The 24509-nt window shown below is 45.3% G+C and overlaps 1 protein-coding gene and 1 pseudogene across 4 annotated transcripts in view; one reads left to right on the forward strand and one right to left on the reverse strand.

The window, feature by feature from the left end:
- Positions 1-3873, reverse strand: part of SCLY (selenocysteine lyase) — a 54846-nt gene extending 50973 nt beyond the window's left edge. For 2 of the 4 annotated variants that reach the window (XM_077155557.1, XM_077155556.1), the window contains exons 1-3: positions 3733-3844; positions 2111-2302; positions 252-364 (exon numbers count right to left, since the gene is read on the reverse strand). Coding sequence is in view for 2 of the 4 variants with exons in the window: in XM_077155556.1 (XP_077011671.1) it covers positions 252-364; positions 2111-2184 (187 nt within the window). In the remaining 2 variants the exon portion in view is untranslated. Of the gene's footprint in view, positions 1-251; positions 365-2110; positions 2303-3732 lie in introns of all 4 variants that reach the window. The other 2 variants (XM_077155555.1, XM_077155558.1) reach the window with 2 other exon arrangements.
- A 10401-nt stretch (positions 3874-14274) lies between these two features.
- LOC143676660 (golgin subfamily A member 2 pseudogene) lies at positions 14275-16827 on the forward strand (annotated as a pseudogene).
- Positions 16828-24509: the final 7682 nt, after the last annotated feature.

Below are 24509 nucleotides of genomic sequence, written 5' to 3' on the forward strand. Positions count from 1 at the left end.
TTCTTTCATCTGGGAAAGTGAGGCAAGAGTGGCTATGATTATAAAGGTTCAAGATTATGGTATCAAAAAGGCTCAATTTACAAATCTGGACTTCTCAGAAAAAAAAAAAACTGAAAATTTATAGTGAAAGATCTGAAGGTAACAGAAAACTTATTCAAAACAAAATGGTCACCTGTGGTATACAATTTCTCTCCTGAGGCTCGGCTTCCAATTACCTCCAAATATGTGCCTGGGGCACCTTCTAGAATTACCTGCTGGGTAGGGACTGCTGGGATTCCCCCAGGCATCCCGCATGGCCTCCTCCACCGCCTGCATAACCTCAGGCTCCAGGGGGGTGGTTGCATTATAGTCCATATAGACATGCCTGCAGGGGCGAAAACAGAGGTGAGTATTCCGGGAAAGGAGGAGCACAAGGAACAGGTATCTGTTCCCTGTCACAGGGCCCAGTGCTGCCAAGGGCGGGCACCAGCTCCCACAAGCATGGGGTGCACCAAACCTTCATGACTATGGGAAGCACCTGTGCAGATTCCAATAATCTAGTATTTGCCAGTGTTTTTCAATAACTGAAAGGAGGCTGGACTCTGAGATTTTCTGAGATTCCTTCCAGGGCTTGGACAGGGTAATGGGTGTAGGCCCCAGGTCACCTATCTGACCTTGCTGCCCTGTCCTCCCGAGGGCTGGAGGGGAAGCTCATGCCTGGAGCCTTCTATTCCCAGGTGGGGGTGGGGGCTCTCTTTTCCTCTGTTTTTTATGTAACTTTATTTCCCTGCCCCTGTTTCTGACTACCTGCGAGGCTCTGGGCCATCGGGGCGCCCCCTCCTCTCAACCCTCTTTCCTCCTGGCAGCGGCAGGCAGGTTTCCTCCTCAGGTGTGGCCAGGGCCTTTCCCTTCACCTGAAATGACCCCACCTCCGACGGGGTTCTGCCCTTGACCGTCTTCCCTTCCTGCGGCTCTATGTGAAATGGCCTGTGCCTGGCTTCCCACGAGACCCAGCCCTGCTTCTCATCAGCTCCACAGAACACACTGTCAATAGCCCCACCAGCGCACGCAGCTCTGTCTTGTCCACTGCTCCATCCCTGACCTGAGAGCAACGGCTCGTCCATTCCATAATTCAAATGCAATTACTAGCTATGGCTATTAAGGCTTGGTTGTTTTCTGTCTGTTAAGCCATGCAGCATAGAGGGAATATATGTTGATTTTAATGCAGCATCTTTTTTATAAGCTGTTCATAATCAGCAGGTGTAGGGTGTGGGAACTCTGGAGGGCCTACAACCTTCAGAAATCTGGGGTTAGTGGTGATAACCCCACGAGTCTCCAAGTCCCCTGCAACTTGCACATTTAAATCTCTCATTTCTTATAACTAGCTACCACCCACTACCTCATGTTGCCAGTCTTTGCAGGGAACTGCAGTTTTTCAATCTGCTGCTTTGCTGAGCTAATTTACGGCTTAAATTTCAGATCAATTTTTAATCTATCATATTTTGCTCTCTTGTTTGCTACTTTCTTAAGTGATATCAATCATAGACAGGAAAGCTAAACTCTGTCTTATAGTCAAAAACTCCTCTCAGCTGCCCTAGGGGACATTTTTCCCAGCTCCCTTCTTTCCATACCAACAAAGTAGAACATTGAATGAAACAGATTTAGGCCTGAACCGAACTTTTAAAGTCACACAATCACATCTGTCATATTCTAAGCCTAGATAGAAAGAATAAAAAAATATGATTGAACCCATATCTGAACATGAGAGAAAATACACCCAAAAATGGACATCCTGGCCCCAGCCCCAAAGGGAAAGTGGTGCCCCAGGCTCAGGAGAGGTCCTCCCCAGTGTCCCAGCTGCTCAGGCCAGTGGCCTGGGAGGCATCCCCCAAGAATCCTCCTTTGTCCCTAGACCCAACGCAGCAGCAAATCCTGTGGTTCCAGCTCTTGTATATCTACCTCCCCACTGTTGTAGTTTGCTAGCTGCCGCAAGGCAATACACCAGAAATGGAATAGCATTTAAAAAAGGGAATTTAGTAAATTGCCAGTTCACAGTCCTAAGGCCGAGAAAATGTCCCAATTAGAACAAGCCAATAGAAATGCCCAATCAAAGGTATCCAGGGAAAGGTACCTTGGGTCAAGAAGGCCGATGACATCCAACATTTCTCTCTCAGCTGGAAGGGCACACACTGAACATGGCAGCATCTGCTGGCTTTCTCATGGCTCTACAAGAGGGACTCTCTCCAAAATGTTTCCTCTTTTAAAGGATTCCAGCAAGCAACACTACCGTCAACGGGTGGAGACACACCTCCATGGAAATCATCTAATCAAAAGTTACATTCACAATTGGGTGGGTCACATCTCCATGGGAACAATCAATATGGTCCCACCCAGCAGTACTGAATGAGGATTAAAGGTCATGGCTTTTCTGGGGTCCACCACAGATTCAAACCAGCACACCCACCTCCATCACCATGACACCAGCTCAAGCCACTCCCTTCCTCCTATTACAAAATCTCCCCAGCAGGTGCCATCCCCACCCCTGCTCTTCACAGAACAGTCAGAAAGAGTCTTAAAACCAAGTGACATTCCCCATTGCTCCAATCTCCCATAGCCACACAACCTGTAGCACAAACCTGGAAGTCTCTCCAGTGGTGCCATGTGCTCTGCCCTGCCACCCCAAAGAGGGCAGAGCTAATAACCACCTCCCCCTGGGCCAGCAGGACTCCTGGGGCTCCTCTCTGCACTCTGGACCTTGCAGTGGCTGTTCCACTTCCAGGCATGCTCTTCCCCGAGCTGCTGTGACTGATTCCTTGCTGATACCTGGACTTCGGCCTAAACGTCCCCTTCCTGGGGGGCTTTCCCAGGCCACGACTCACACTCCCGTCTCTGATGGAGGCTGACCTGTCAGGTGTCCAGTGTTCCATCTCCACACAGGGCATCCCTGAGGGACCCCACCAGCCACCCCTTCTCAGGTGGGACCCCTCCACAGTGGCCACCACTGGCTACCAGTAGTGTGTTGAAATGATACCGATGACCTCAAATTCCAAAGAACACCGTAAACATGCTCGCTACAAGTAGAATGTAGACAAATTGAGAAAAACATGTCTTCACAATAAATGACAACAAGACATGTGGCAAAGAAGTGACAAGGATGGAATGATGTTAGCCAGAGGGGCACCTCTTATAAAAGCCCAGCTCTGGGCAGAGTTCCCCTGCAGAGCCCAGATCTGTCTATGCCACCCTTTCGCTAGGGACTCGGGGTGACCACCGCGCACCAGCTGCTTAGGGGTTCAGTGTGACCATGTGCACCAGGTCCCTAAAGAGTCGGTGTGACCACTGTGCACCTGCTCCTTAGGGGTTAGGGGTGTCCACTGCGCACTCGCTCCTTGAAAATCAGGAGTGACCATTGCGCGCCCTCTTCTTAGGGATGGGGGGTGACCGCCGTAACCTCCCCTTAGGGTTCAGGGGTGACCGCCGCGCGCCCGCTCCTAGGGGCCTGCTGAGGGGGGCGCTGAGGGGAGGCCGCCGCCCGCCTGCCTGGGTTTAGGGGAGCCGCCCCCCACACGTGCCGGGCGCTGACCCCGCTGCCACGCTGGCCGCCCGACCATGCGAGCAGGTAAAGCGCCCGAGCACGCGCGCGTCGTCTGGACGCCGCGGTCCGCGTCCGTTTACCGTCGACATCGCTGGTCCCCGCCGCCCGGGGCGCCCCAGGCCCCCCGTCCAGCCACCGCGCTCCCCACACGGGCGCACCTCTGTGGCGGGCTCCTGTCTCTGCGGGGCGGGCTCTCCGGGCGGGCCTGCGTGGGCCCCTTCACCGCCACCGGCGCGTCCATGCTGCCAGCCCTGCCAGAACGCCCCGAGCCCGCCGAGCGTCTCCTACAGCCGGCGCGGCGCGGGGCGGGGCGGGCCGCGGGGTCCGGGGCGCTGTCGGATTGGCTGAGCCGCGCATTCCGGCCAATCCTCAGCCAATCCTCCACCGACGGACGGCCGCCGACCCTGGGGACAGCCGATTGGCTGCTAGGGGTCAGGTGACGCGGCTGGAGGGCGGGGCCGGGGCGCGCCTGGCGCGTGGGTCTAGGGGTGCGGGAAGCGTGGGCAGGCTGTGGTCCGAGGGCGTTGGCCTCGTGGCTTGGTCGCCGCATGGCGGATGGTGCTGGCCTCCACGGCCGCGCGCCTCCCCGTGTGGTGCTGGGAGCCGTTCCGTGAGGAGGGGTCTGAGCGCCGTGGGGGCGGCGTAGGCCGGAGCAGAGGCCGGAGGGAGGCGGCCGCGTCCAGGCTAAACCGGCGCGAGGGGCACCGAGGACTCGGGCGGGGCGGGCGGAGGCCGCCCACCCTCCGGTGCCGCCCCTGCCCAGGTCTGAGCGCCGGGGCCGGCGGGGCCGCGGGGTCCAGCTCCAGGCGGTCGCGCCCCTGCCTTTTCGGCTCAGTAACTTTTCATCACGGCCGCGCCCCTGCCCTCCCCGCGTGGGCCCTTGGCACGCCCGGGGCGACCCTGAGAGCTGCCCATCGCGCGGACACTCGGGAGCCCCAGGGCCGGGACAGTGGGGCTTTTCGCCCAAGTTCACACGGGAGCTGGTGCAGCCGGATTTTCGCTTCAGGAATGCGGGTCAAGAGGGTAAAAAAAAAAAAAATGTAGTTTTGACATTTTTTACTCTTAAATGATAACATGCACATAGAAAAGTGATAAATTACAAACCACAGTTAGCAATTAGTTACAAAGCAAACGGAAAAGTCCGGCAGGCGCCTGCTGTGCGGAGACCCGGCGCGATTCCCGGCGCCCGCCGAGCCGGAAAGGGAAAGCGCAGTCCACAGCGCGGGTGCTTCCTTCTGGCTGCTCCAGTGCACCGGAGACCGGAGAGGAAAGCCCACGTGGGTTCAGTCGTCACAACCATTTGTTAAATTCTAACTTCTCTTCTGCAGCTCCTTCCTCGTTTGATCATCCCCCCAGGCTTCAGGGAAATTTGGGCAGTGACTGTCCTAACTCCTTCCTGTTGACATGTGGGGTAGGGGACTCAGCGGGTGGATGCTCTATGAGGGCCCCCTACCTCTGAGTTTCAGGGCTTATCTGGTATAGGAACCATCTGGAGGTTTTAAGTTTCTGAAAAATAAACTTCATAAGTAAAGCTTTTAGAGAGTCTTTGAGCCCTGTTCTATTGCTTTTTGTTCTTTTAGTGTTTTCAAGAAGGCTGTTCATTGGGGATCTGCATACTGTGGCGCTTTGTCATATCTGGCTGAAGCTTGCATAAGAGTAACCTGCAGGATGATCTCTGGACTCTATTTGAAAATCTTCTCCATTAAACCTTATTTGTTACATTTCTTTTCCCCATTTTGGCCAAGAAGGCATCCCAATCCCACAACCCCAGGGCTGGGCTCATCCCTGGGAGTCATGTCCTGTGTTGCCAGGGAGACTCACAACCCCTGAATATCATCCTGCACAGGCAAGGGGGCAATGAGTTTATTTGCAGAGTTGGGCTTAGAGTGGCCATATTTGAGCAACAAAAGAGGGTCTCTGAACTAACTCTTAGGTGTGTTTATAAAGGCTTAGCTTCACCATTAAAGAAATAAGTTCCTTAGAGGCCTTAAGAATCAGGGCTTGCCTTATTAAATTGCAAGTCGCCAGTGCTTGAGAGAGTATCAACAATTTCACAGGTAGGGAAGTTTAATAGTTGCATATATTTTCTCAAGTTCCTCAAGGGACTTTGCAAATACTTTTTTATTATCTGCCCAAAATACTCTGGAATGTGTCATGGTATTACATTAAGCTGTACAGAATCACCAGATCTCATTCCCTTTTCTAAGCTCCATGTATTTAGGTTAATGGGTTAAATTTTAATTGGCTTTCATCTATTTCTCAGTTTTAACTCATACTGTTAGCGTTCCTACTGTAAGTCTCCCCGTTCCTGGATTCTTTCCTTTCATTCCTGCTTGTAAACTGACTATTTGCCGAGCTCATTTCTTGCCCAGTGCAACCAATAGCAAAGGCACACTGACCTTTAAGGAGTAGATAGTGCAGGAGCCCAAGAATAGTCAGGAAGAGAGAAGGGAGCTGGGGAAGATGTCAAAGCTGCATGAGCACAAAAATCATGTCAGGTGCAGCAGAGGAGATCTGAAAAGGATCTACTGTATATCACAGTGAGGAGGCACTGGTGAACTTGGCAAGAGAAATTTCCATGGAGTAGTGGAAAGGAGATAGGTTGGAAGTTAGGGTGCAAAGAATTGAGTGATGAATAGAACCTGAAAGAGATTGTGTCAAGTCTTTTGGAAAACTTGACTGAGAATGAAAAGAGCTACAAAGGGTTATGTGCCAGTTTGAAACTGTTGTGCACTGCAGAAAAGCAATGCTCTATAACTCTAATTTAGTATTGCTCGATGAGATCTTTTTTATTGTTTCCATGGAGATGTGACCCACCCAATTGTGGGTGGTAACTTTTGAGTAGTTGGTTTCCATGAAGATGTGTCTCTACCCTTTGAAGGTGGGGTTGCTTACTGCAGCCCTTTAAGAGGGAACTATTTTGGAAGAAGCTTTAGAACCCAGGCAGTCAGAGAACTTTGGGGATGCTGCAGGAAAACCCCTCCAGGGAAGCCTTATGAAATGAGGACAGAATCACTGCATCCCTCTCAGCTGAGAGAGAAACCCTGAACTTCATTGGCCTTTTCTTTGGAGTTAAGGTATCTTTCTCTGGATGCCTAAATTTGGATATTTTCGCGGCCTTAGAACTGTAAACCTGCAACTTAACAAATTCCTTTTTTTTCTTAATTTTTATTAATAAAACCAATCAACATACAATATGAACATTCTTTTTTAAATCACATAGTTGTATATTCATCACCATGATCATTTCTTAGAACATTTGCATCAATTCAGAAAAAGAAAACAGAAAAAAATTCATACATACATGCCATACCCCCTACCCCTACCCCCCCCAACCACCAGCATTTCAATCTACTAAATCCATTTCAATATTTGTTCCCCCTAGTATTTATCCACCTCCAATCCATATGTTTTGCTCGTCTATCCATAAGGTAGATAAAAGAAGCATCAGACACAGGGCTTCCGCAATCACACAGTTACATTGCAAAAGCTACACCACTACACAACCGTCTTCAAGAAACCTGGCTACTGGAACACAGCTCCACATTTTCAGGCAGTTCCCTCCAGCCTCTCTGTTGTGCCTCAACTATAAAGGTGATATCTATAATAAATTCCCTTTTTAAAAGCTGTTCTGCTTCTGGCATATTGCCTTCTGGCAGCTTACAAACTAAAATAGGGTAGAAGACCAAAGGGAAATAGGAAAAGAGAGACTGAACATGTTTATGGGCTGAGGGTAGCTAACGGGAAGAGGGAAAGTGAAGCTAGAGGAGGGAAGAACCATGGACAGCAGAAGTTCCAGAGGAGATGAGAGTGGATGAGGTGAGGCGCGAAGGTGGGAAAAGGGTTTCAAGCTCTAAATCTGCATTGAAAGTGGAGGGGGCTCAGGCACAGGGACACAGTGATCGCCTTCGACTGCCCTTTGAACCAGTTAGATGGCAAATAGAGGGTTTCTGTCACCAGTTGGAGAAAGCAGTGTTGAGGCAGAATCTCAGAGACAAGGTAGTGCCCACGTGGCTGGTGGTGCCCACAAGGAACAGACAGTACCTACATGCACAATAGCAGCACTGAAGTAGCCCGGCTGGCTACACTTCTCGCCTCTCCTCCACTCTCCCTGGATGCCCTGGGTGGTGCAAGATGCAGGTGAGCAATAGACAATCTAACAGTCTATCCAGGTAATAAAGGGAAGTGCCCCCACAGCTAGGACCCAGGTTCTCGGCTCCCAGAACTAGCGGTACTGCCTCTACAGCACAGGTATTCTGCCAGGCTCTGGGGATAAAAAGATAAAACCAAAGAACGGTGTGTTTTGACAGAAAGAGAAGGTAGTCTTTGGGCCAGACTACTGAGGATAAAGTGGGAAGGGTAGAGCTGGGGAGGAAGAGTTCTCAGCCTTCCAAGAAAGTTCTTCCCACCCCCTGCCCTGCGCAGTGTCCACATTTCCCCCTACTTCTGTGTCTCCCTTCTCAGTGTCCCTTGAGTTCTCTCCCCCCGAGATGTGTGTGGAGAAACGTGTCCTCGCATCCCTTTTGAGGCTCTCAGGCATTTTCCTGGAGAGGGGAGGTCTGCATTGTCCGCAAGTCACCCTCCAGTGTGCATTCAGCCTCCCAAGTTTGCTGGTACCTCACAGTCTTTGGTTACCTTAGAAACCGACTCTCTTCCATCACACTCCTAGTAGCTAACATGAACTGAATAACAGGGAAGTAGCCAAAAAATAAAGGTGAGTGCCCCAAAGACTCATCAAATATTTGAGGAATTTTAGCTCCATGAAAGTGAGATAGTAAAGGCAACAAATAATCTGTTATGAAAGCAAGATAGTAATGGCCACAGTAATCAATTGCGAGATCCCCCCCCCCCCCAAATACATCATGGTTCTTATTTTACTGCTTCCTTGCATCACACCTTGTAATTTTTTATTGAGTGCCAAGCTTATAATTTTTTATTGAGTGCCAAATTGTGAATTTAACCTTCTTGATTGATGGATATATATTTCTATTTGAAATTTTTATTGAGGAAATTATAAATTCATATGCAGAGTTGTTTTTTTTTCACGCTTTACACATGCTTTTTATTATCGTTTGAACACTTGATACTGCTAAATGGGTTCCAGAGCATCCTCTTTAATGATCCTAAGAATTCCACCATATGAATGTCCTGAATTTGTCTGATTCAGCAAGATGGTGGAAGGAGGACGGGAAGCGAGCCTTGCTCACAGGAATAAACAGAAGGCAGAGATTCAAGGGGTTCCAGCTATTTCTGTGAGCACTTCAGGAATATTTTACCGTAATTCTTGTTTCCTTATCATTGTTTCTACCCTATTACATTTTAGAACCTTTAAAAAATTTTTATTCTAGTAACATATACCACCCCAAATTTCCTTTTTTAACCACATTCAAATACACACTTCAGTGGTGTCACATTCACAATGTTGTATTGTCATCACCATCTTCCACTACCCAAACTTTTCGATTGGGTGATACACCTAGAGGTGGGATTGCTGGCCATATGATAATTCTATTAACTTTCTGAGGAATTGACACACTGTTTTCCACAGTGGCTGCACCAGTTTACATTCCCACCAGCACTGAACTGGCATTCCTATTCTCCCACGTTCTTGCCAACACTTACAACTTTCTGTCTTTTTACTAGTAGCCACTTTAGCAAATGTGAAATGGTATCTCAATGTGATTTTGACTTGCCTTTCCCTAATGGCTAATGATATTAACATCTTTTCATGTGCTTACTGTCAATTTGCTCATCTTTTTGGAAAAATGTGTGTTCTGATCATTTTACCATTCTTTTTTATTGGGTTGTCTTTTTGTTAAGCTGTAGGATTTATTTATATATTCTGGCTATTAAAACTATATTGGATAGGCTGAGCCCCCAATCTTGGGGGTTGTTCATATGAAGCTTAACCCTGCAAAGAATAGGCTAAGCATACTTAAAATTAGGCCTAAGAGTCACCCCCAGAGAACCTCTTTTGTTGCTCAGATGTGGCCTCTCTCTCTCTCTCTCTCAGCCAACACAAGTAAACTCACTGCCCTCCCCCTCTCTACTTGGTAAATGACTCCCAGGGGTGTGGACCTTCCTGGCAACATGGGACAGAAATCCTAGAATGAGCTGGAACTTAGCATCAAGGGATTGAGAAAACCTTCTTGATCAAAAGGGGCAAGAGAGAAATGAGACAAAATAAAGTGTCAAAAACATAAAGCCGTGTTTCTTGAAGATGATTGTATAATGATAAAGCTTTTGCAATGTGACTGTGTGACTGTGAAATCCTTGTGTCAGATGCTCCTTTTATCTATCTTATGGACAAATGAGTAAAACATATGGATTAAAAATTAAATAATAGGGGGAACAAATGCTAAAATAAATTTAGTAGATGGAAATGCTAGTGATCAATGAGAGGTTGGGGTAAGGGTTATGGTATATATGAATTTTTTTCCGTTTTCTTTTTATATCTTTTTCTGAATTGATGCAAATGTTCTAAGAAGTGATCATGGTGATGCATATACAACTATGTGATGATATTGTGAGTTACTGATTTTATAACAAGAATGGAATGATCATGTGGTAAGAATATTTGTGTTTGTATGTAGATATGTTTAAAAAATTAAAAAATTAATAATAATAAAACTATATTGGAGGGGGGTGCAAGAGTAGTTCAGTTCTAGAATTCTCACCTGCCATGTGGGTGACCCGAGTTTGATTCCCAGTCCATGCACTTCCCAAAAAACAAGCCAACAAGCAAAACAAACAAATAAAAACAAACAAAAATTCAACAAATGGTGCTGCAGTAATGGGATGCTCACATGGAACAATAATGAAAGGGGTCCCGCCATACAGCGTACAAAACAAACAAACAAACAAACAAAATCTATGTTGGAGCCTCTAGCATAAGGGGCCCGAGGTGATCTCTGAAAATGGTTCGCTATTCACTTGACTCAGAAAACCCTACAAAATTAGGGAAATCAAGAGGTTCAAATCTTCATGTTCACTTTAAGAATACCCGAGAAACTGCTCAGCCGTCAAGGGTACGCATGTTCAAAAAGCCACCGAGTACCTGAAAGATGTCCCTGTGCAGCAGCAGCGTGTGCCGTCCCGTCATTAGATGGTGGTGCTGGCAGGCGGGCCCAGGCCAAACACTGTGGCTGGACACAGGGCCTGTGGCCTGGAAAGAGTGTTGAAGTTTTGTTGCACATGCTTAAAAATGCAGAGAGCAGTGATGAACTCAAGGGTTTAGATGTAGATTCTCTGGTCACTGAGCACATCCAGGTAGGCAGAGCCCCTAAGATGCACCGCAGGATGTAGAGCCCTCAGCGTCAGACTAACCCATCCATGAGCGCCCCTGGCCACACTGAGATGATCCTCACTGAAAAAGAACAAATTATTCCTGAACCAGAAGAGAAGACTGCACAGAAGAAAAAGATATTCCCAAAGAAACTGAAGAAACAAAAACTTATGGCTCAGGAATAAATTCATCATAAAATAAATGCAAATTAAAGTTTTAAAAAAATGGTATTGGCTATGTAATTTCCAAATATTTTCTCCATTGTGTAGATTATCATTTTACTTTCATGATGAAATCTTTTTTTTTTTTTTACATGGGCAGGCACCAGGAGTCGAACCCGGGTCCTCTGGTATTACAGGCAAGGATTCCTGCCTGCTGAGCCACCGTGGCCTGCCCTCATGATGAAATCTTTTGACAGACAGAAGTTTTTAATTTTTTTGAAGTCTCTTTTACCTATTTTTATTTTTTTGTTAGTGCTTTTGGTATAAAATCTAAGAAACCATTGCTAACACAAGGTCCTGAAGATGCTTTCCTATGTCAATTTCTAAGAGCTTTATAGTTTTGATTCATATATTTAGGTCTTTGATCTATTTTGCATTGATAGCTGTATTACTTTTAATTAAATTAAAACTTTAAGGAAAAAATTATTTTAAATGCTAAGCTAATTTGATTAATTTTTGTATTAATTTATTTTTGTTTGCATTTTGAGAAAATTGTAGATTCACATGCAGTTTTAATAATATGAACAGATCCTTTACCTGATTTTCCACAGTGGTAATGTTTTGCAAAACTATAGTTCAATAGCACAGTCAGGATATTGACATTGCTTTAAGCCGTCAATGCTATTGAGATTTCCCAGGTTTCACTTGTCATTTGTGCGTGTGTCTGTGTTTGTATCACCTGTAGCCCATGCATCCACTGATACCCGGTTCCCTCACCACAAGGACCCTTCTGTGGCCTTTTCATAAGCAAACCCAGCCCCCTCTTCTGAGCGTTTCATCTCTAAGACCTGGCAACTAGCAATCTCCTATCCCTGTTTAGAACTGTGTTGCTCAAAGATCTTCTATAAATGAAAAAATGTATTACTTTTGGGAACATGATTCCCAGAAATTCATCCAAGTTGTGACCATCAGCAGCTCCTTCCTGTTCACTGCAGAGTGGTCTTCCACAGGGTACACGCCCCCCAGGCTCTCTACCACGCCCAAGTTCAAGGACAGCTGGGCTGATTGCAGTTCATGGCTAGTGTGAATGAAGTTACAGTGCACATGGAGGTGCAGATCTGCTTGCTTGCTTATGCTTTTGTTTTCCACTTTCTCATCAAATATTTAATTCAATTTATTGAGAAATTTGTAGAAATTTAATATTTGAAATCTTCCCTAAAAGTTTGCAATTTTCCTACAAGTAAAAGAAATAGAGAAAATGTAATGATTTTTCACCAAACCAGCTTTTTTATTTTTTAGTTTGTTTGTTAATGCTACTAGAAATGCAATATGCCAGAAATGGATTGACTTTTATAAATGGAATTTAAGTTACATCTTTACAATTCTAAGGCCAACCTAAGGCATCCAGAGAAAGATACCTTGACTCAAGAATAAGCCAATAACGTTAGTTTATTTTCTGTCAAGTGGGAAGGCACATGGTGATGTCTCCTAGCTTTCTCTCCCAGATTCTCTTTTAAACAGCTTCCCTGGGGGCATTTTCTTTCTGCCTCTCCAAAGGTCTCTGTCCTTCAGCTCTGAAGCTTTTTCCGAAATGGTTCCTTCCCATGGTTCCCGACTCCAGTAAGGGGATTAAGACCCACCTTGAATCATGGAGATGCATCTCCATGGGAACCACCCAATCAAAAGATCCCACTCACACTTGAGTGGGTCACATCTCCATGGAAACAACTTAACAAAAAAGACCCCACCCAACAATATTGAATCAGAATTGAAGAACATGGCTTTTCTGGGGTATACATTAGGTTCAAACCAGCACACCACCAAATCTACATCAGTTTTCTCTCATGGATGACCCCAATCTCAACATTTACCATGTGTGACATGACATAAAATAAGTTGAGAAGCAGTGCTTTAGTGGACACCTGCCCAGCACCATTCCCTCTTCTTCTGTTAATGGGGCCTCCATGTCATGTGGCATTCCCTGCCCCCCTTATCAGTCAAGGAAACTGAGACTTGATTGTTCAGCTTCTCTTCAATTATTATATATATATTTTTCTGACTTCTTTTAAATTATTATTTTTTTAATTAGAGGAATTGTAGGTTTCTGGAAAAGACATGTAAAAAAATCAACTTTCCCATATATCCCGTTATTGACACTTTGCACTAATGTGGTACCTTTGTTACAGTTGATGAAAGAATATTAAAATAGAACTATTAAATAGAGTCCATAGTTTACAGTAGGCATATTTCCCCCATATATCACCCTATTATTAACACTTTGCATTAAATTCATACATTTGTTGTAATTCAGAGACAAGTCTCCAAGGAGGAAACGCTGAGACAGGGAGGAGGGGTTGCTGGCTGACCAAGAAGAGAAAGGGGTTTCTGAGCCTGAGAAGCAGCAGGAGGACGTTGTGAGAGTCCGGCACAGTAGGATGGGGGCAGGGGGCATGGTCATCAAACTCAGGGTCTGAGGCGGATGCCAGGAGGGCGGCAGGGGAGAGGCGGGCAGGGCCCAGGGCGTGGGAGGCTTTGCCCAATTCGGTAAGGATGTAGACTAGAAACTTACTGATGAAAGTAGCTGCCTTTTTCCATGCACCTCCAAGGCGCCAGGCTCTGTGCTGTGGACACTAAAGCGGTGGTTCCCTGCCCAGTGCACATAGCAGCCAACCGTGACACCAGGGCTTTGAAGAGAAAGTGGTTATTGCTGCTTGTAGAGCAGGCGAGGAGGTGGCCCATTGGCCCCCAAATCTGTCACCCTAAGTCTAAGGAGTTCAGGGCCTTTATGGATTCAGACAAGTGGGGATGAGGTTGTTTCCACTGCAACAGTAAATATAAACAGGCTGAGCCTCACCCCATAGCTCTCCCGGGGGCTGAGACCAGGCCTCAACAACCATCACAGCCGTGAGGACAAACAAGGGTGAGGCTAGGTGAGTGATAGCAATGTCAGGTAGTAGGAGTAGAGGAGGGAGCAGCGGTGCCCCGCCCCCATGGTGGGATGAGACAGCATGGCCCCACCCCTCAGAGGTGGGCAGAGACAATGGCTGCCCCTCCCCCTTGAGTGGGTGGAGACAACTCCACAGGCAGCCTTCATTGTCAGGTCACCTTCCAGGCCCCGCCCACAGTGGTCTGGCCCCGCCCCTTTCCCTTTCCATCTTCTCATTGCCCAATAGGCTGGGAGGCTGAGGCCACGCCCACATTCCATGCTGCCTAGCAACTCCCTGGTCCCTCCCTTCCCTGGCTCAGTCCCACATCGTGGGGGTAGCTAGTGGATGCAAGTCCGCAGTGGTTGCTGGATTCCATGATGTCGCTCCCCCGACCCTTTCCCCTGTCCAAGACGTCAGAAGAAGCCTGATGGCAGAAATTGGCTGCCCTCGGGAAGAAGTTTTGCGCAATTCCCCTTCCCGAGATGTTGGAAGAAACCCGACGGCAGAAGCTGTCTCCGCTCAGCAGGAGCAGGTGGACAAGACCAACCAAGACGTAAACGAAGAACATGATAACCTCAAAGGAGAGTTCAATACACAAAGCAGAAGCAATGAGGCCCTGAAACAACGTAATTCAGAACTAGAAGAGAAACTTCGGGCTTTGCTCATGGAGAAGTCAGCCATGCAACGAGTGATGGAAGAGCTGCATGGGAAGCTGCAGATGAGAGAACTTGCAGAACCATCACCGCCGCAGCCTGGAGATCTTAAGGGCAACCAGCACTTAGAGCAGGCTCTGGAGGAGCGGGCACAGCTGCAGCTGCATGTGGGGCAGCTGACAGGAACTCTGAAAAATACGCAACAAGACACAGACACGATTGCCGAGGCCCTGAGTGAAGAGCCTGCCTTTTGGCAAGAGCAGGTGCAGGAGTTTTCAGACGAGATGAGAACACTGAGAAAGGAAAACTGCAGAACCTGGAGAACAATTTGATGACGACCGAGATAGCTGCACCCCCACCCCAGAAGCCCGCAGCTGAACCCTCTGAGATGGAACGGTGGCTGCAAGCAGAAATCAGCAAGCTGCACAAGAACCTAGAGCACCTAGCTGGGCAGCTGCAGGCCCAGATGAAGGACAATGAGGGCCTAAGTCATCTGAACCAGGAGCAGGAGGTGAGGCTGCTGCAGCTGCAGCGGGAAGCTGAGCTCTGGGAAGAGCAGGCGGCAGATCGCAAACACATTCTGGAGACCACGGAGAGCGACCGCGTCACCATCAGCCGCGCTCTGTCCCAAAACCGTGAGCTCAAGGAGCAGCTGGAAGAACTACAGAATGGCTTTATCAGGCTGAGCAATGAAAACGTGGAGGTCACCAGTGCCCTGCATTCAGAACAGCATGTGAAGAAAGAGCTGGTCAAGAGGCTGGGAGAGCTGCAGGAACACCTGGCAGAGCTCAGAGAGACGGTGGAGCTCAAGAGCAGAGGCTCAGGGTTTGCAAGAGCAGCGTGACCAGTACCTGAGCCACCTGCAGCAGTATATAGTTGCCTGGCAGCAGCTCCTGGCTGCCTACCAGCAGCTAGCCACCGAGAAGGAGATGCTGCAAAAGCAGTTAGTGCTGCAGACCCAGTTAGTGCAAAAGCTGCAGCACGAGGCTGTTCAGAGCAAGGCGATGGCTGAAAGGATGTGCCAGGAATTGTGGGGGACACAGGAGCGCCTGGAAGCTGCCCACCAACAGAACCAACAATTGCAGGCCCAGCTGGGCCTCCTGACCCTGCCTGGGGAAGGAAATGCTGCAGAGAGCGAGCAAGCAGACGAAGAGGATCAGCATCCAGAGCTGAGCATCCCTGAAGACCTAGACAGTTGAGAGGCCATGGAGACATTTTTGAAATCAGCCACAGCTAGTTCTGAAGAAGAGTGGGCATGTCTGCCAAGGCAGCTGAAGGAGCAAAAGCTACGCTGCCAGCACCTGGCACGCCAGGTGACCTCATCTCAGCGTGAGCCAGAGGCGGCCCCTCCCACCGGAACTGGTGGGGAACGTGTATCAGGGGACATTAATCAGGCTCTGCAAGGGGCTGTGAAGAAGCTGCAGCACTGCTTTGCAGAAATTATGGAAGAGAAACTACATTTGAAGCATTGGATGGAAGACCTGGAGGATCGCTATATCCACCTATCCAGAGAGATGAATACAATTGATGAGTGCATGGCCCTCTACCAAAATCAGAAGACAGCAATGAATGAGCATCACCGTGCAAAAGAGGAGAACATTACCCGCTTAGCAAATGATGAGGGAGATATGAAAGTGAAATCACTCGAGATGCAGGAGCTCAACAAAATATTTGTTGGTGAGCACAAAGGACAGCATGGCACGTTTCTGGCAGCTGCCCAGAGCCCTGCTGGTCAGGCCACAACAGCGCTCCCAGGCACCCAGGAGCTTGGCGCTGACAACGGCCAGGACCCTCACGCGGTGAAACTGGCAAATGATGGGGGACCTGTAAAGCCAAACTGTTCCAGAGACTCCCACTGCCCAGCAGAAAATGCAACTGCTACATGAGACTCAATACCCCCAGGATCACCATGGCCTGGGCAGTAATCCCTGCATCCCCTTCTTCTACCGGCCTGATAAGAATGAAGAAGTGAAGGTGCTGGTCATCTAAGCCTGTCTCTGGCTGGCTAAACCTGGGGAACTGGGGCTGGGGGCTAGGCCCCCACTTTTTCTCTACCACTCCTTCCCCACCCCCTTCCCTGCTCCCCTTTCCTACCACCCTTTATCCTTAGAGTAAAGTTGGGGCCCCTGAAGAGCTCTGTTGTGCCTCATAGACCCCTTGCTATCTTGGCCAGGATAGACCATGTTTTAATTTCTGGGCTATGAGTATTTAGTTCCAATAAAATTAAAACCACAAAACAAAACAAAAACAATCAAAGAAATACTAAAATAATAATAATAATTAAAATTAGATAGTTTTAAAAATTAAAAAGAAAAAGAAAACTAAAAAAAAATGTATATATAAAAAAGGCTGGACATTTTTCTATAGAAAACTGCTTGGTGAAGTGAGGCTTTTCAATTTCCAAGTAGAAATATTATTGAGGTGCAATTCAAGCATTAATGGGGATGAGCTGTACTCTTCCTTCCACAGTAGAATGAGCACAATAATTTTGTCTTTCTAGAATAAATAGGAAGACTTGAGCTCATTACCTCTCATGTCCAGAACTACAAGTCTGTGACCTTGGAACAAAACGCAGAAATGCAGCTATCCAGAGGCTCATGTGTAACTTTTAAGGAATATCAAACAGAAAAATACAGAATATTATTATATATTTTTAATTCTTTAAATAAGAATACTATGTCTTTTGAGAAGCCCAAAATACTGTTATAAAGTAGAATAAAACATTTTCAATACAGATAAAAAAATTAAAATGACAAAAAATCAAAAATAAAAATAAATAAAAAAACAAATACAAAAAAATGCAAAAAATAAAATTAAAATTAAAAAAGGGAAAAACGGCTCAATAAATATAGATTTTTTATTAATGAAGTTGTTTATTTTTTATTAATTTTTAAATTTTTTTTAAATACCAAAAAAACCAAACCAACGCAAAGATTTGTAACTTTTGATCATTCCATTCTACATATATAATCAGTAATTCACAATATTATCACATAGTTGCATATTCATCATCATGATCATTTCTTGGAACATTTGCATCTATTCATAAAAAGAAATAAAAAGAAAACAGAAAAAGATTCATACATACCATACTCCCCACCCCTTCCCCTCACCGATCACCAGCATTTCGATCTAAATTTATTTTAACATTTGTTCCCCCTATTATTCATCTTTATCCCATATATTTTACTTGTCTGTTGATAAGGTAGACAAAAGGAGCATCGGACACAAGGTTTTCACAATTACACAGTCACATTGTGAAAGCTAATGTAGCTTCTCTTGAAGAACTGCCTCTTGAAAGGAGCCAAGGCTCACGGGTGGCCTTCAAACCCTCTACCAAGCAGTCCCCTATTCATTGGGACTCACCCATCCCGTTTAGAGGGGCAGATCCAGTCTTTATCCTCAGGGGCTCATATGTCCCCTCTTAGAGGCACTGGTGGGGACACTGGTGCCACTTTCTTCAGCTTCCCTATTGGGCACTGTTCACACATTGATTCAGGCAAGGGCATGGGCTGGTGGTGAGACCGGTGTCCCCTCAGAGTGTACATACTGTAACGGTGTGACATTTTGTATAACCTGGAGGCAGGACTGCCCCGTGTATGATAGCGGAGCCTGGGGCCAGCTAATGGAGTGTGGGGCTCCGTATTAGGGGAATGGGGAAACTTACTTATTGATGGATAGGAAAGCAGAGAGGAGGGAAGTGGGAATAGGGTCTGCACCCTAGTGATACCACAACTCTACTGATACATGGTATAGCCCAGAGTAAGGAGGGGGGTGGGGTATTGTACCCTAGTGATAACAACAGTTAATTTACTTTACTTTTAATTCTGAATAAATGGATCTAGTCATCAAAGATGTGTTAAGTGAACATATAGTGGATTTATTAATTTAATTAAAATTTTTTTTGCCAATATGCTCCCTTCCCCATCCCTCCATCATGCCCTCCCTGAGTAATCTGTAATCTACTATCTCTGTGAATTTACCATTTTTAGTAAATGCTGATAAGTATCATAACATTTTTGCCTGTGTGTGTCTTCCTTGTCAAACTGAACATGATATTTCAAGGTTCTTCCATGTTGCAGCACGTCTCATTGCTTCCTATTTTTCATGGCTAACAGCATTCTGTTGTGTGCATGTACTCATTTTTTTATCCATTCACTTGTTGATGGACATTTGTGCTCTATCTTTTGGCTATTGTGAATAATGCTGCCATAAACACTGATGTTCAAGTTAAAAAAAATAATTAAAGGAACAAATCCTTTGCAACAGTTTTATACAAAAGACAGTCTTTAGGGTTTGATTTGGAGAGGACAAAAAATGTCAAAAGATGTCAGGCTTGAACACTATGTATGTTAAATAGGAAAATGGGTTATTTTGAAACAATAGTTGGTTCCTTATTTAACCAAAGTGACAACAAAATATCTTCTAAATTAATGGATGGAAAGGTCAACATAAACCTCAACAAGGAATTTTATTCTGATATGGCATAGATCCTGTCTTCTAGTCAGAGTACTCAGATGGTGAAGAAAAGCTTTTTATAATTTTTCATTAAGATCAGACAAATAATCTGTATTATTTTAACAGGGAAAACTAAACCCCAGCTTTTTATGAATATGCAGTTTGACGAAAAAAACTCTTACAAAATATTGTAAACAAGCCTATCAGTTTGTTGGTTAGCATAGACCTCAACAAACAGAATTCCCTTTCACAACCTTCTACAACTTTCCATATCGATTCAACCCTTGTCTAACACATTGAAACCGGGCATTTACGAAACCACACTCCCTTAGACAGGCTTATCAACTCCTCGTCAGCACTGACCACCACAAACAAAATTCACTTCAACAAACTTCCACAACTTTCCACGTTCACCCAGGGATTGCCCTCCACATTCTCAAGTCAAAGCTAAACCCCTTTCTTTAAGAAAGCACATCCTGAATACTTTACATACCCACATACTTTTAAGTTACCAAAAAGATCTTCAATACTGTCTTTAGACATCCTACAAAATGTAATTATTTTTAAAAAATAGTTTATCAAAATAATAATTTCATTATATGGAAAATTACATTTTTTTACCATCTTCAACATCTTATAGATATAATGCTCCTTTTTCTATTGGAAGTTAAAAAACAACCTCTCTTTTTTCCATAATATCTTAAAATTTTGAACAACTTCAGAAGCATCAAACTCTGGAAAATATACAGTTGTTTTATTTGTCCCAAGCATAAATCCAGGAAAACTTTTCAATAGGCCCCAAGGACAACTTTTTTCTTACCTAACTGAAATTTGACAACTAGATCGTATTTAATTCCCCCAATCTCATTTGTATTTTAACAATGATTTTTGTTTACTGTGGTTACCATTGTAAAAGCATTACTGGAAAAAAAATATTGCAATTGGGGAATTCTCTCAGAACAAACATGGGTACTCCACAGCATTTCCTCCATGCCTACCATTTCTAATCACCAGGCCCAGTTGAAAAATTCTTTTTTTTTTCCCCTCATGCAAAAACATTTTTTAATTTGTACCTTTAGTCACTATCATTGTCCACTCTGGGCATTCCTACATTATACCGTCTCAGTGTTTATCATCTATCTTTCCTTCTGGTTTCATATGTGCCCCCAGCCTCTATCGTTCTCACATTCAGCTTCATTCAGTGTACTTACATTATTGTGCCACAATCATGTACTGTGCTATCCATTTCTGAATTTTTACAATCAGTCCTGTTGCACTCGTCTCCTGGGGAAGGCACAGCCTTGAGAGAATTAACTCCTTTACCTGACTAGCCTTTCTCTCTCAGCAAGCTTAATTCAGCCCTTGCCTGGGGCAGAGGGAATCTGAGAAGCTTTGCAGTTCTATCTAATGAGCTGTTAAGCACTAGAAACAAAGCAAAAAAAAAACCTTTTCAGAGCAGGACCTCCATTCCTCGGGTTTGTTAATCCACACGTTAAATTGGTACATTGCTCCATGTGTCTACAGGTTCTATGTGCCCTCCCCCCCCCCTTTTTTTATAAGACCCAGCCTGTCTCAAGTATTTTGTGCTGACCAATCCAAAAAAACCTCTGGTTTTGTTTTTGTTTTTTTTTTCTGTCAGCCCTGCACCCTCAGTGCTTGGGCAGAAATTCCTAGTACTTGTACCTCTCATTTGAGGTTTCTCTGAGCTGGGGCCCTATTTTCAGTAAACAGAACTTGTTAATTCCACAATTGGAGCATGTTGAGCTCATCCCCTGCTGCTAGTAGTCTCCTTCCTTTCCACTCCAGGAACGAGCCTGTGGGGGAGGGGAGCTGGCCTCCAAGGCTTGGGGGACTCACGGTTCTGGGTCGGATGGCAGCTCATCCAGCTTGTCCGGATTGCTGTACCCTGTGTGTCTGGTCACTGACATGGTCCAGCAGTTGTTCTGTCCTGTTCCTGCTATTCACTAGCTGCTCTGGAGGAGGAACCAAATTCCACACCTCACCATGCCACCATCATGGAACCGTCTCCCCCTTCTGCTCCCCAATAGAAAGCATTCCAATCCAAGCTCATCCTCCCCTTTAGATGCCTTAGCTGACTGGGCCCCGGGAACAGGAACAGGGGAGACAGAAAGAATGAGGCCTGGTTTTAAAATTCTTAAATGAGGGTGGTTGGATTTAAGACCCCAAAGGTGACTCGCGTTTAACTGTTTCCAATTATGGATCTATTTCACCTAGAGCTGTGACCCAGACAATTGGTAAAAGTCTTTGCCTTTCCCAGAGGCAACCCTCTATTGCCTTTGGGAAATTACAGGGGGTGGTTTCTTTCCATTGTCCAGGTCTGCTGACAGTATTTAGAAAGAGTAAGGCTTTGAACCCTGGCACTTATTTATGTTTAAGCAGTTCAAATAAAGCTCTTTTAAGAAGCTTTGTTTGCCAATTTGATATTGCCATCCACCAAAAGGAAAAATATATTGCAGAAACAGACAGGATAGAAAGCTAGACATACAAAATGCCAGAAACATGAAAATAGAAAGCTCACAAAGTTGAACCCGTGTTTTCATCCTTTCTGGGATGCTTGAATGTAAGTCCTATAAGCCTTTCGGGCCTCCCTGTTTGTTGACTCCTACAGGCACTTGCAAGAGAGGTAAAGGTTTGCTCGTGGCACTGCTGCTGGTTTTTGAGAGCAGCCTGTTCAGACTGAGTATTCTGGACGGTATGGAAGGGGGAGACCATTTATATCTCAGTGTCTTTCACTCTGTAAAGAGGGACAAGGAGGAGGTAGTAGGGGAGATTCCTCCTTTCCTGATCTAGGGGCACCTTGGATACAGGGCATAGCTGGAGCAGATGGCGGGAATAAAGGTTCAATTGGGTCCTCTGAATTTGAATCAGGGAGGACATTTTTCTTTCCTCTGCTACTCTTTGCAGGTAAAATTTTACATTCTCTTGTCGACATTGATTGCTGGGAGAGACAAATAAAGGATTGAACATATATCATTTCATCAGATTTCTGCCTTCTCTTGCAGACTAACTTTAATACAGTGTTCTTTTCTCTACAGCCACTCTCAGGCCATTTCTCTCCTGATTCTAAATTATACTGAGGCCAGATGACGTTACAGAATTAAACCTTTTTTTTTTTTGTCATAGGCTCATAACTAAAATCTTTCCAACTCTTCAAAATAAAGCCCATTTAGAAATAGAACATTTAGTAATGCTACCAGAATTAGAATTTCCCACTCTAAAGAATTTCAGTAATCAGTAACCAGCCAGAAACATCTGAACAATGCAACAAACCAACTAACAATTCAAACATACACATACTCATATATTTAAGTAAGGCTTAGAGAGATGCCAGTTAATGACTAAACCACCACACCAATTAACAGTTAAACAGGCATCAAACACTTAATTACTTTAAATATCAATTGTTTCATTAAGTACTTAGTTTCATTAAATATCAATCCACTTTTACCTTGATGCCCTACTCACCCAATCGTGAGTAATAATTAATTGGTGGATGACTTGTTTTCCTGTCATATACTCAACAGACACACCCAGGGCAGGGCCTTAAATCCCATACAGCATGGCACCCAGAAAGCAGACAGGTGTAGAGGTCAGAGCAAGGGCAGTCATTCTGGAAGTAAGTCTCAGGACTCCAAGCTCAGGTCCAGGGGGCTTCACCTCTGGATGACCTTCCTGATCCACTCTTACCTTGAGGACTCTCTCACCCAGTCAGATGTCCAAACATGGAGCTGGAAACTTTCTCTCTCTTAAGCTTTTTAAGGTGCAAGGGTCTGGAGTACCAGCAGAACAGAGAAAAACCTGGTCACCAAACTTCTAGACTGAGTCAAGTGGCCACAAGATTACTGCATTTACCTATCCTGCTAGGGCCCCAGAACTTCGGGTAGTTGGACTTCTTGGGTCGCCAAAATGATACGACACAAAAGTAGTCAGTTCTCTGCCTGATGCATATAACAGCCAATCCATGACACCAGGGTTTCAAAAAGAGAATTTTAATAATCCACATGAAACAGGAGGGCAGTTGGCCCAAAATCTGTCTGTCCAAGTGTGCTGGTTTGAAATGATGTATTTACCCTAGAAAAGCCATGTTTTAATCCTAATCCCATTTTGTATAGGCAGCCATTTCTTCTAATCCCTGTTCAATGCTGTATGGTTGAGGCTGTAATTAGATCATCTCTCTGGAGGTGTGATTTCATCAAGAGTGGTTGTTAAACTGGATTAGGCGACGACATGTCTCCACCCATTCGGGTGGGTCTTGATTAGTTTCTGGAGTCCTAAAAAAGAGGAAACAATGAAGGAGATTCAGGGAGAGCAAAGCAGAATGAAATAGCTATGATAAGCAGAGTCTACCAGCCAGTGACCTTGGAGATGAAGAAGGAAAATGCCTCCCGGGAAGCTTCATGAAACAGGAAGTCAGGAGAAGAAGCTAGCAGATGATGCTGTGTTTGCCCTGTGCCCTTTCAGATGAGAGAGGAACCCTGACTGTGTTCACCATGTGCCTTTCCAGATGAGAGACAAACTCAGACTGCATTCACCATGTGCCCTTCCACTTGAGAGAGAAACCCTGAACTTCATCAGCCTTCTTGAATCAAGGTATCTTTTCGTGGATGCCTTAGATTGGATATTTCTTTAGACTTGCTTTAACTGGGACATTTTCTCAGCCTTAGAACAGTAAACTAACAACCTATTAATTTCCCTTTTTAAAAGCCATTCCATTTCTGCTATATTGCATTCTGGTAGCTACCAAACTAGAACACTAAGTCTGAGTTCAGAATTTTTATGGATTCAAACAAGGAGGGGATGGAGATATTACCGTGAAAATAATAAGTATGAAGAGGGCCAAGACTAGGCCACAACAACCATTACAATAGTGTGTATAAACAAGAGTGAGACTAGCTGAGTTTCAATAATTTCAGGTATTAACTTCTGCATATTCTGCAATATAGAAAGAAAAAAAAAACACTGATATAATGATTTTGTAATAATCATTTGTAAATTCTTAACTTCTCAGTTATACTAAGACCTCAACTTCAATGATATGATTTTAGCCTCATAACAAGCCTTCTTCCTGCCAACAGAGCCCTACTGTGGGAGCTACACCCCAGAGGGCCCCCTCCATCGCCTTCCATGCTACCCTCCTCCATATCGCTATTTACACTCACCACATGCCCCACTCCCATCCCCGAGACCACAGAACTCCCACTTCCGGGGCCTGCACAAGCCTTCCCATGGGTCCACCCTCAACCTCTGTATTAAGCTGCTGGAATATATATATATATTCCAATATACCAGAAATGAAATGGCTTTAAAAAAGGAGATTTAATGAGTTACAAGTTTACAGTTCTAGTGCTGAGAAAATGTCCAAATTAAGGCACCAACAAGAGGTTACCTTCAATCAAGACAGCTGGTGCCTGGAACAACTGGGAAGGCACA

This window comes from Tamandua tetradactyla, chromosome 3, assembly GCF_023851605.1.
Source record: "Tamandua tetradactyla isolate mTamTet1 chromosome 3, mTamTet1.pri, whole genome shotgun sequence".
In the NCBI taxonomy this organism is placed as follows: Eukaryota; Metazoa; Chordata; class Mammalia; order Pilosa; family Myrmecophagidae; genus Tamandua; species Tamandua tetradactyla.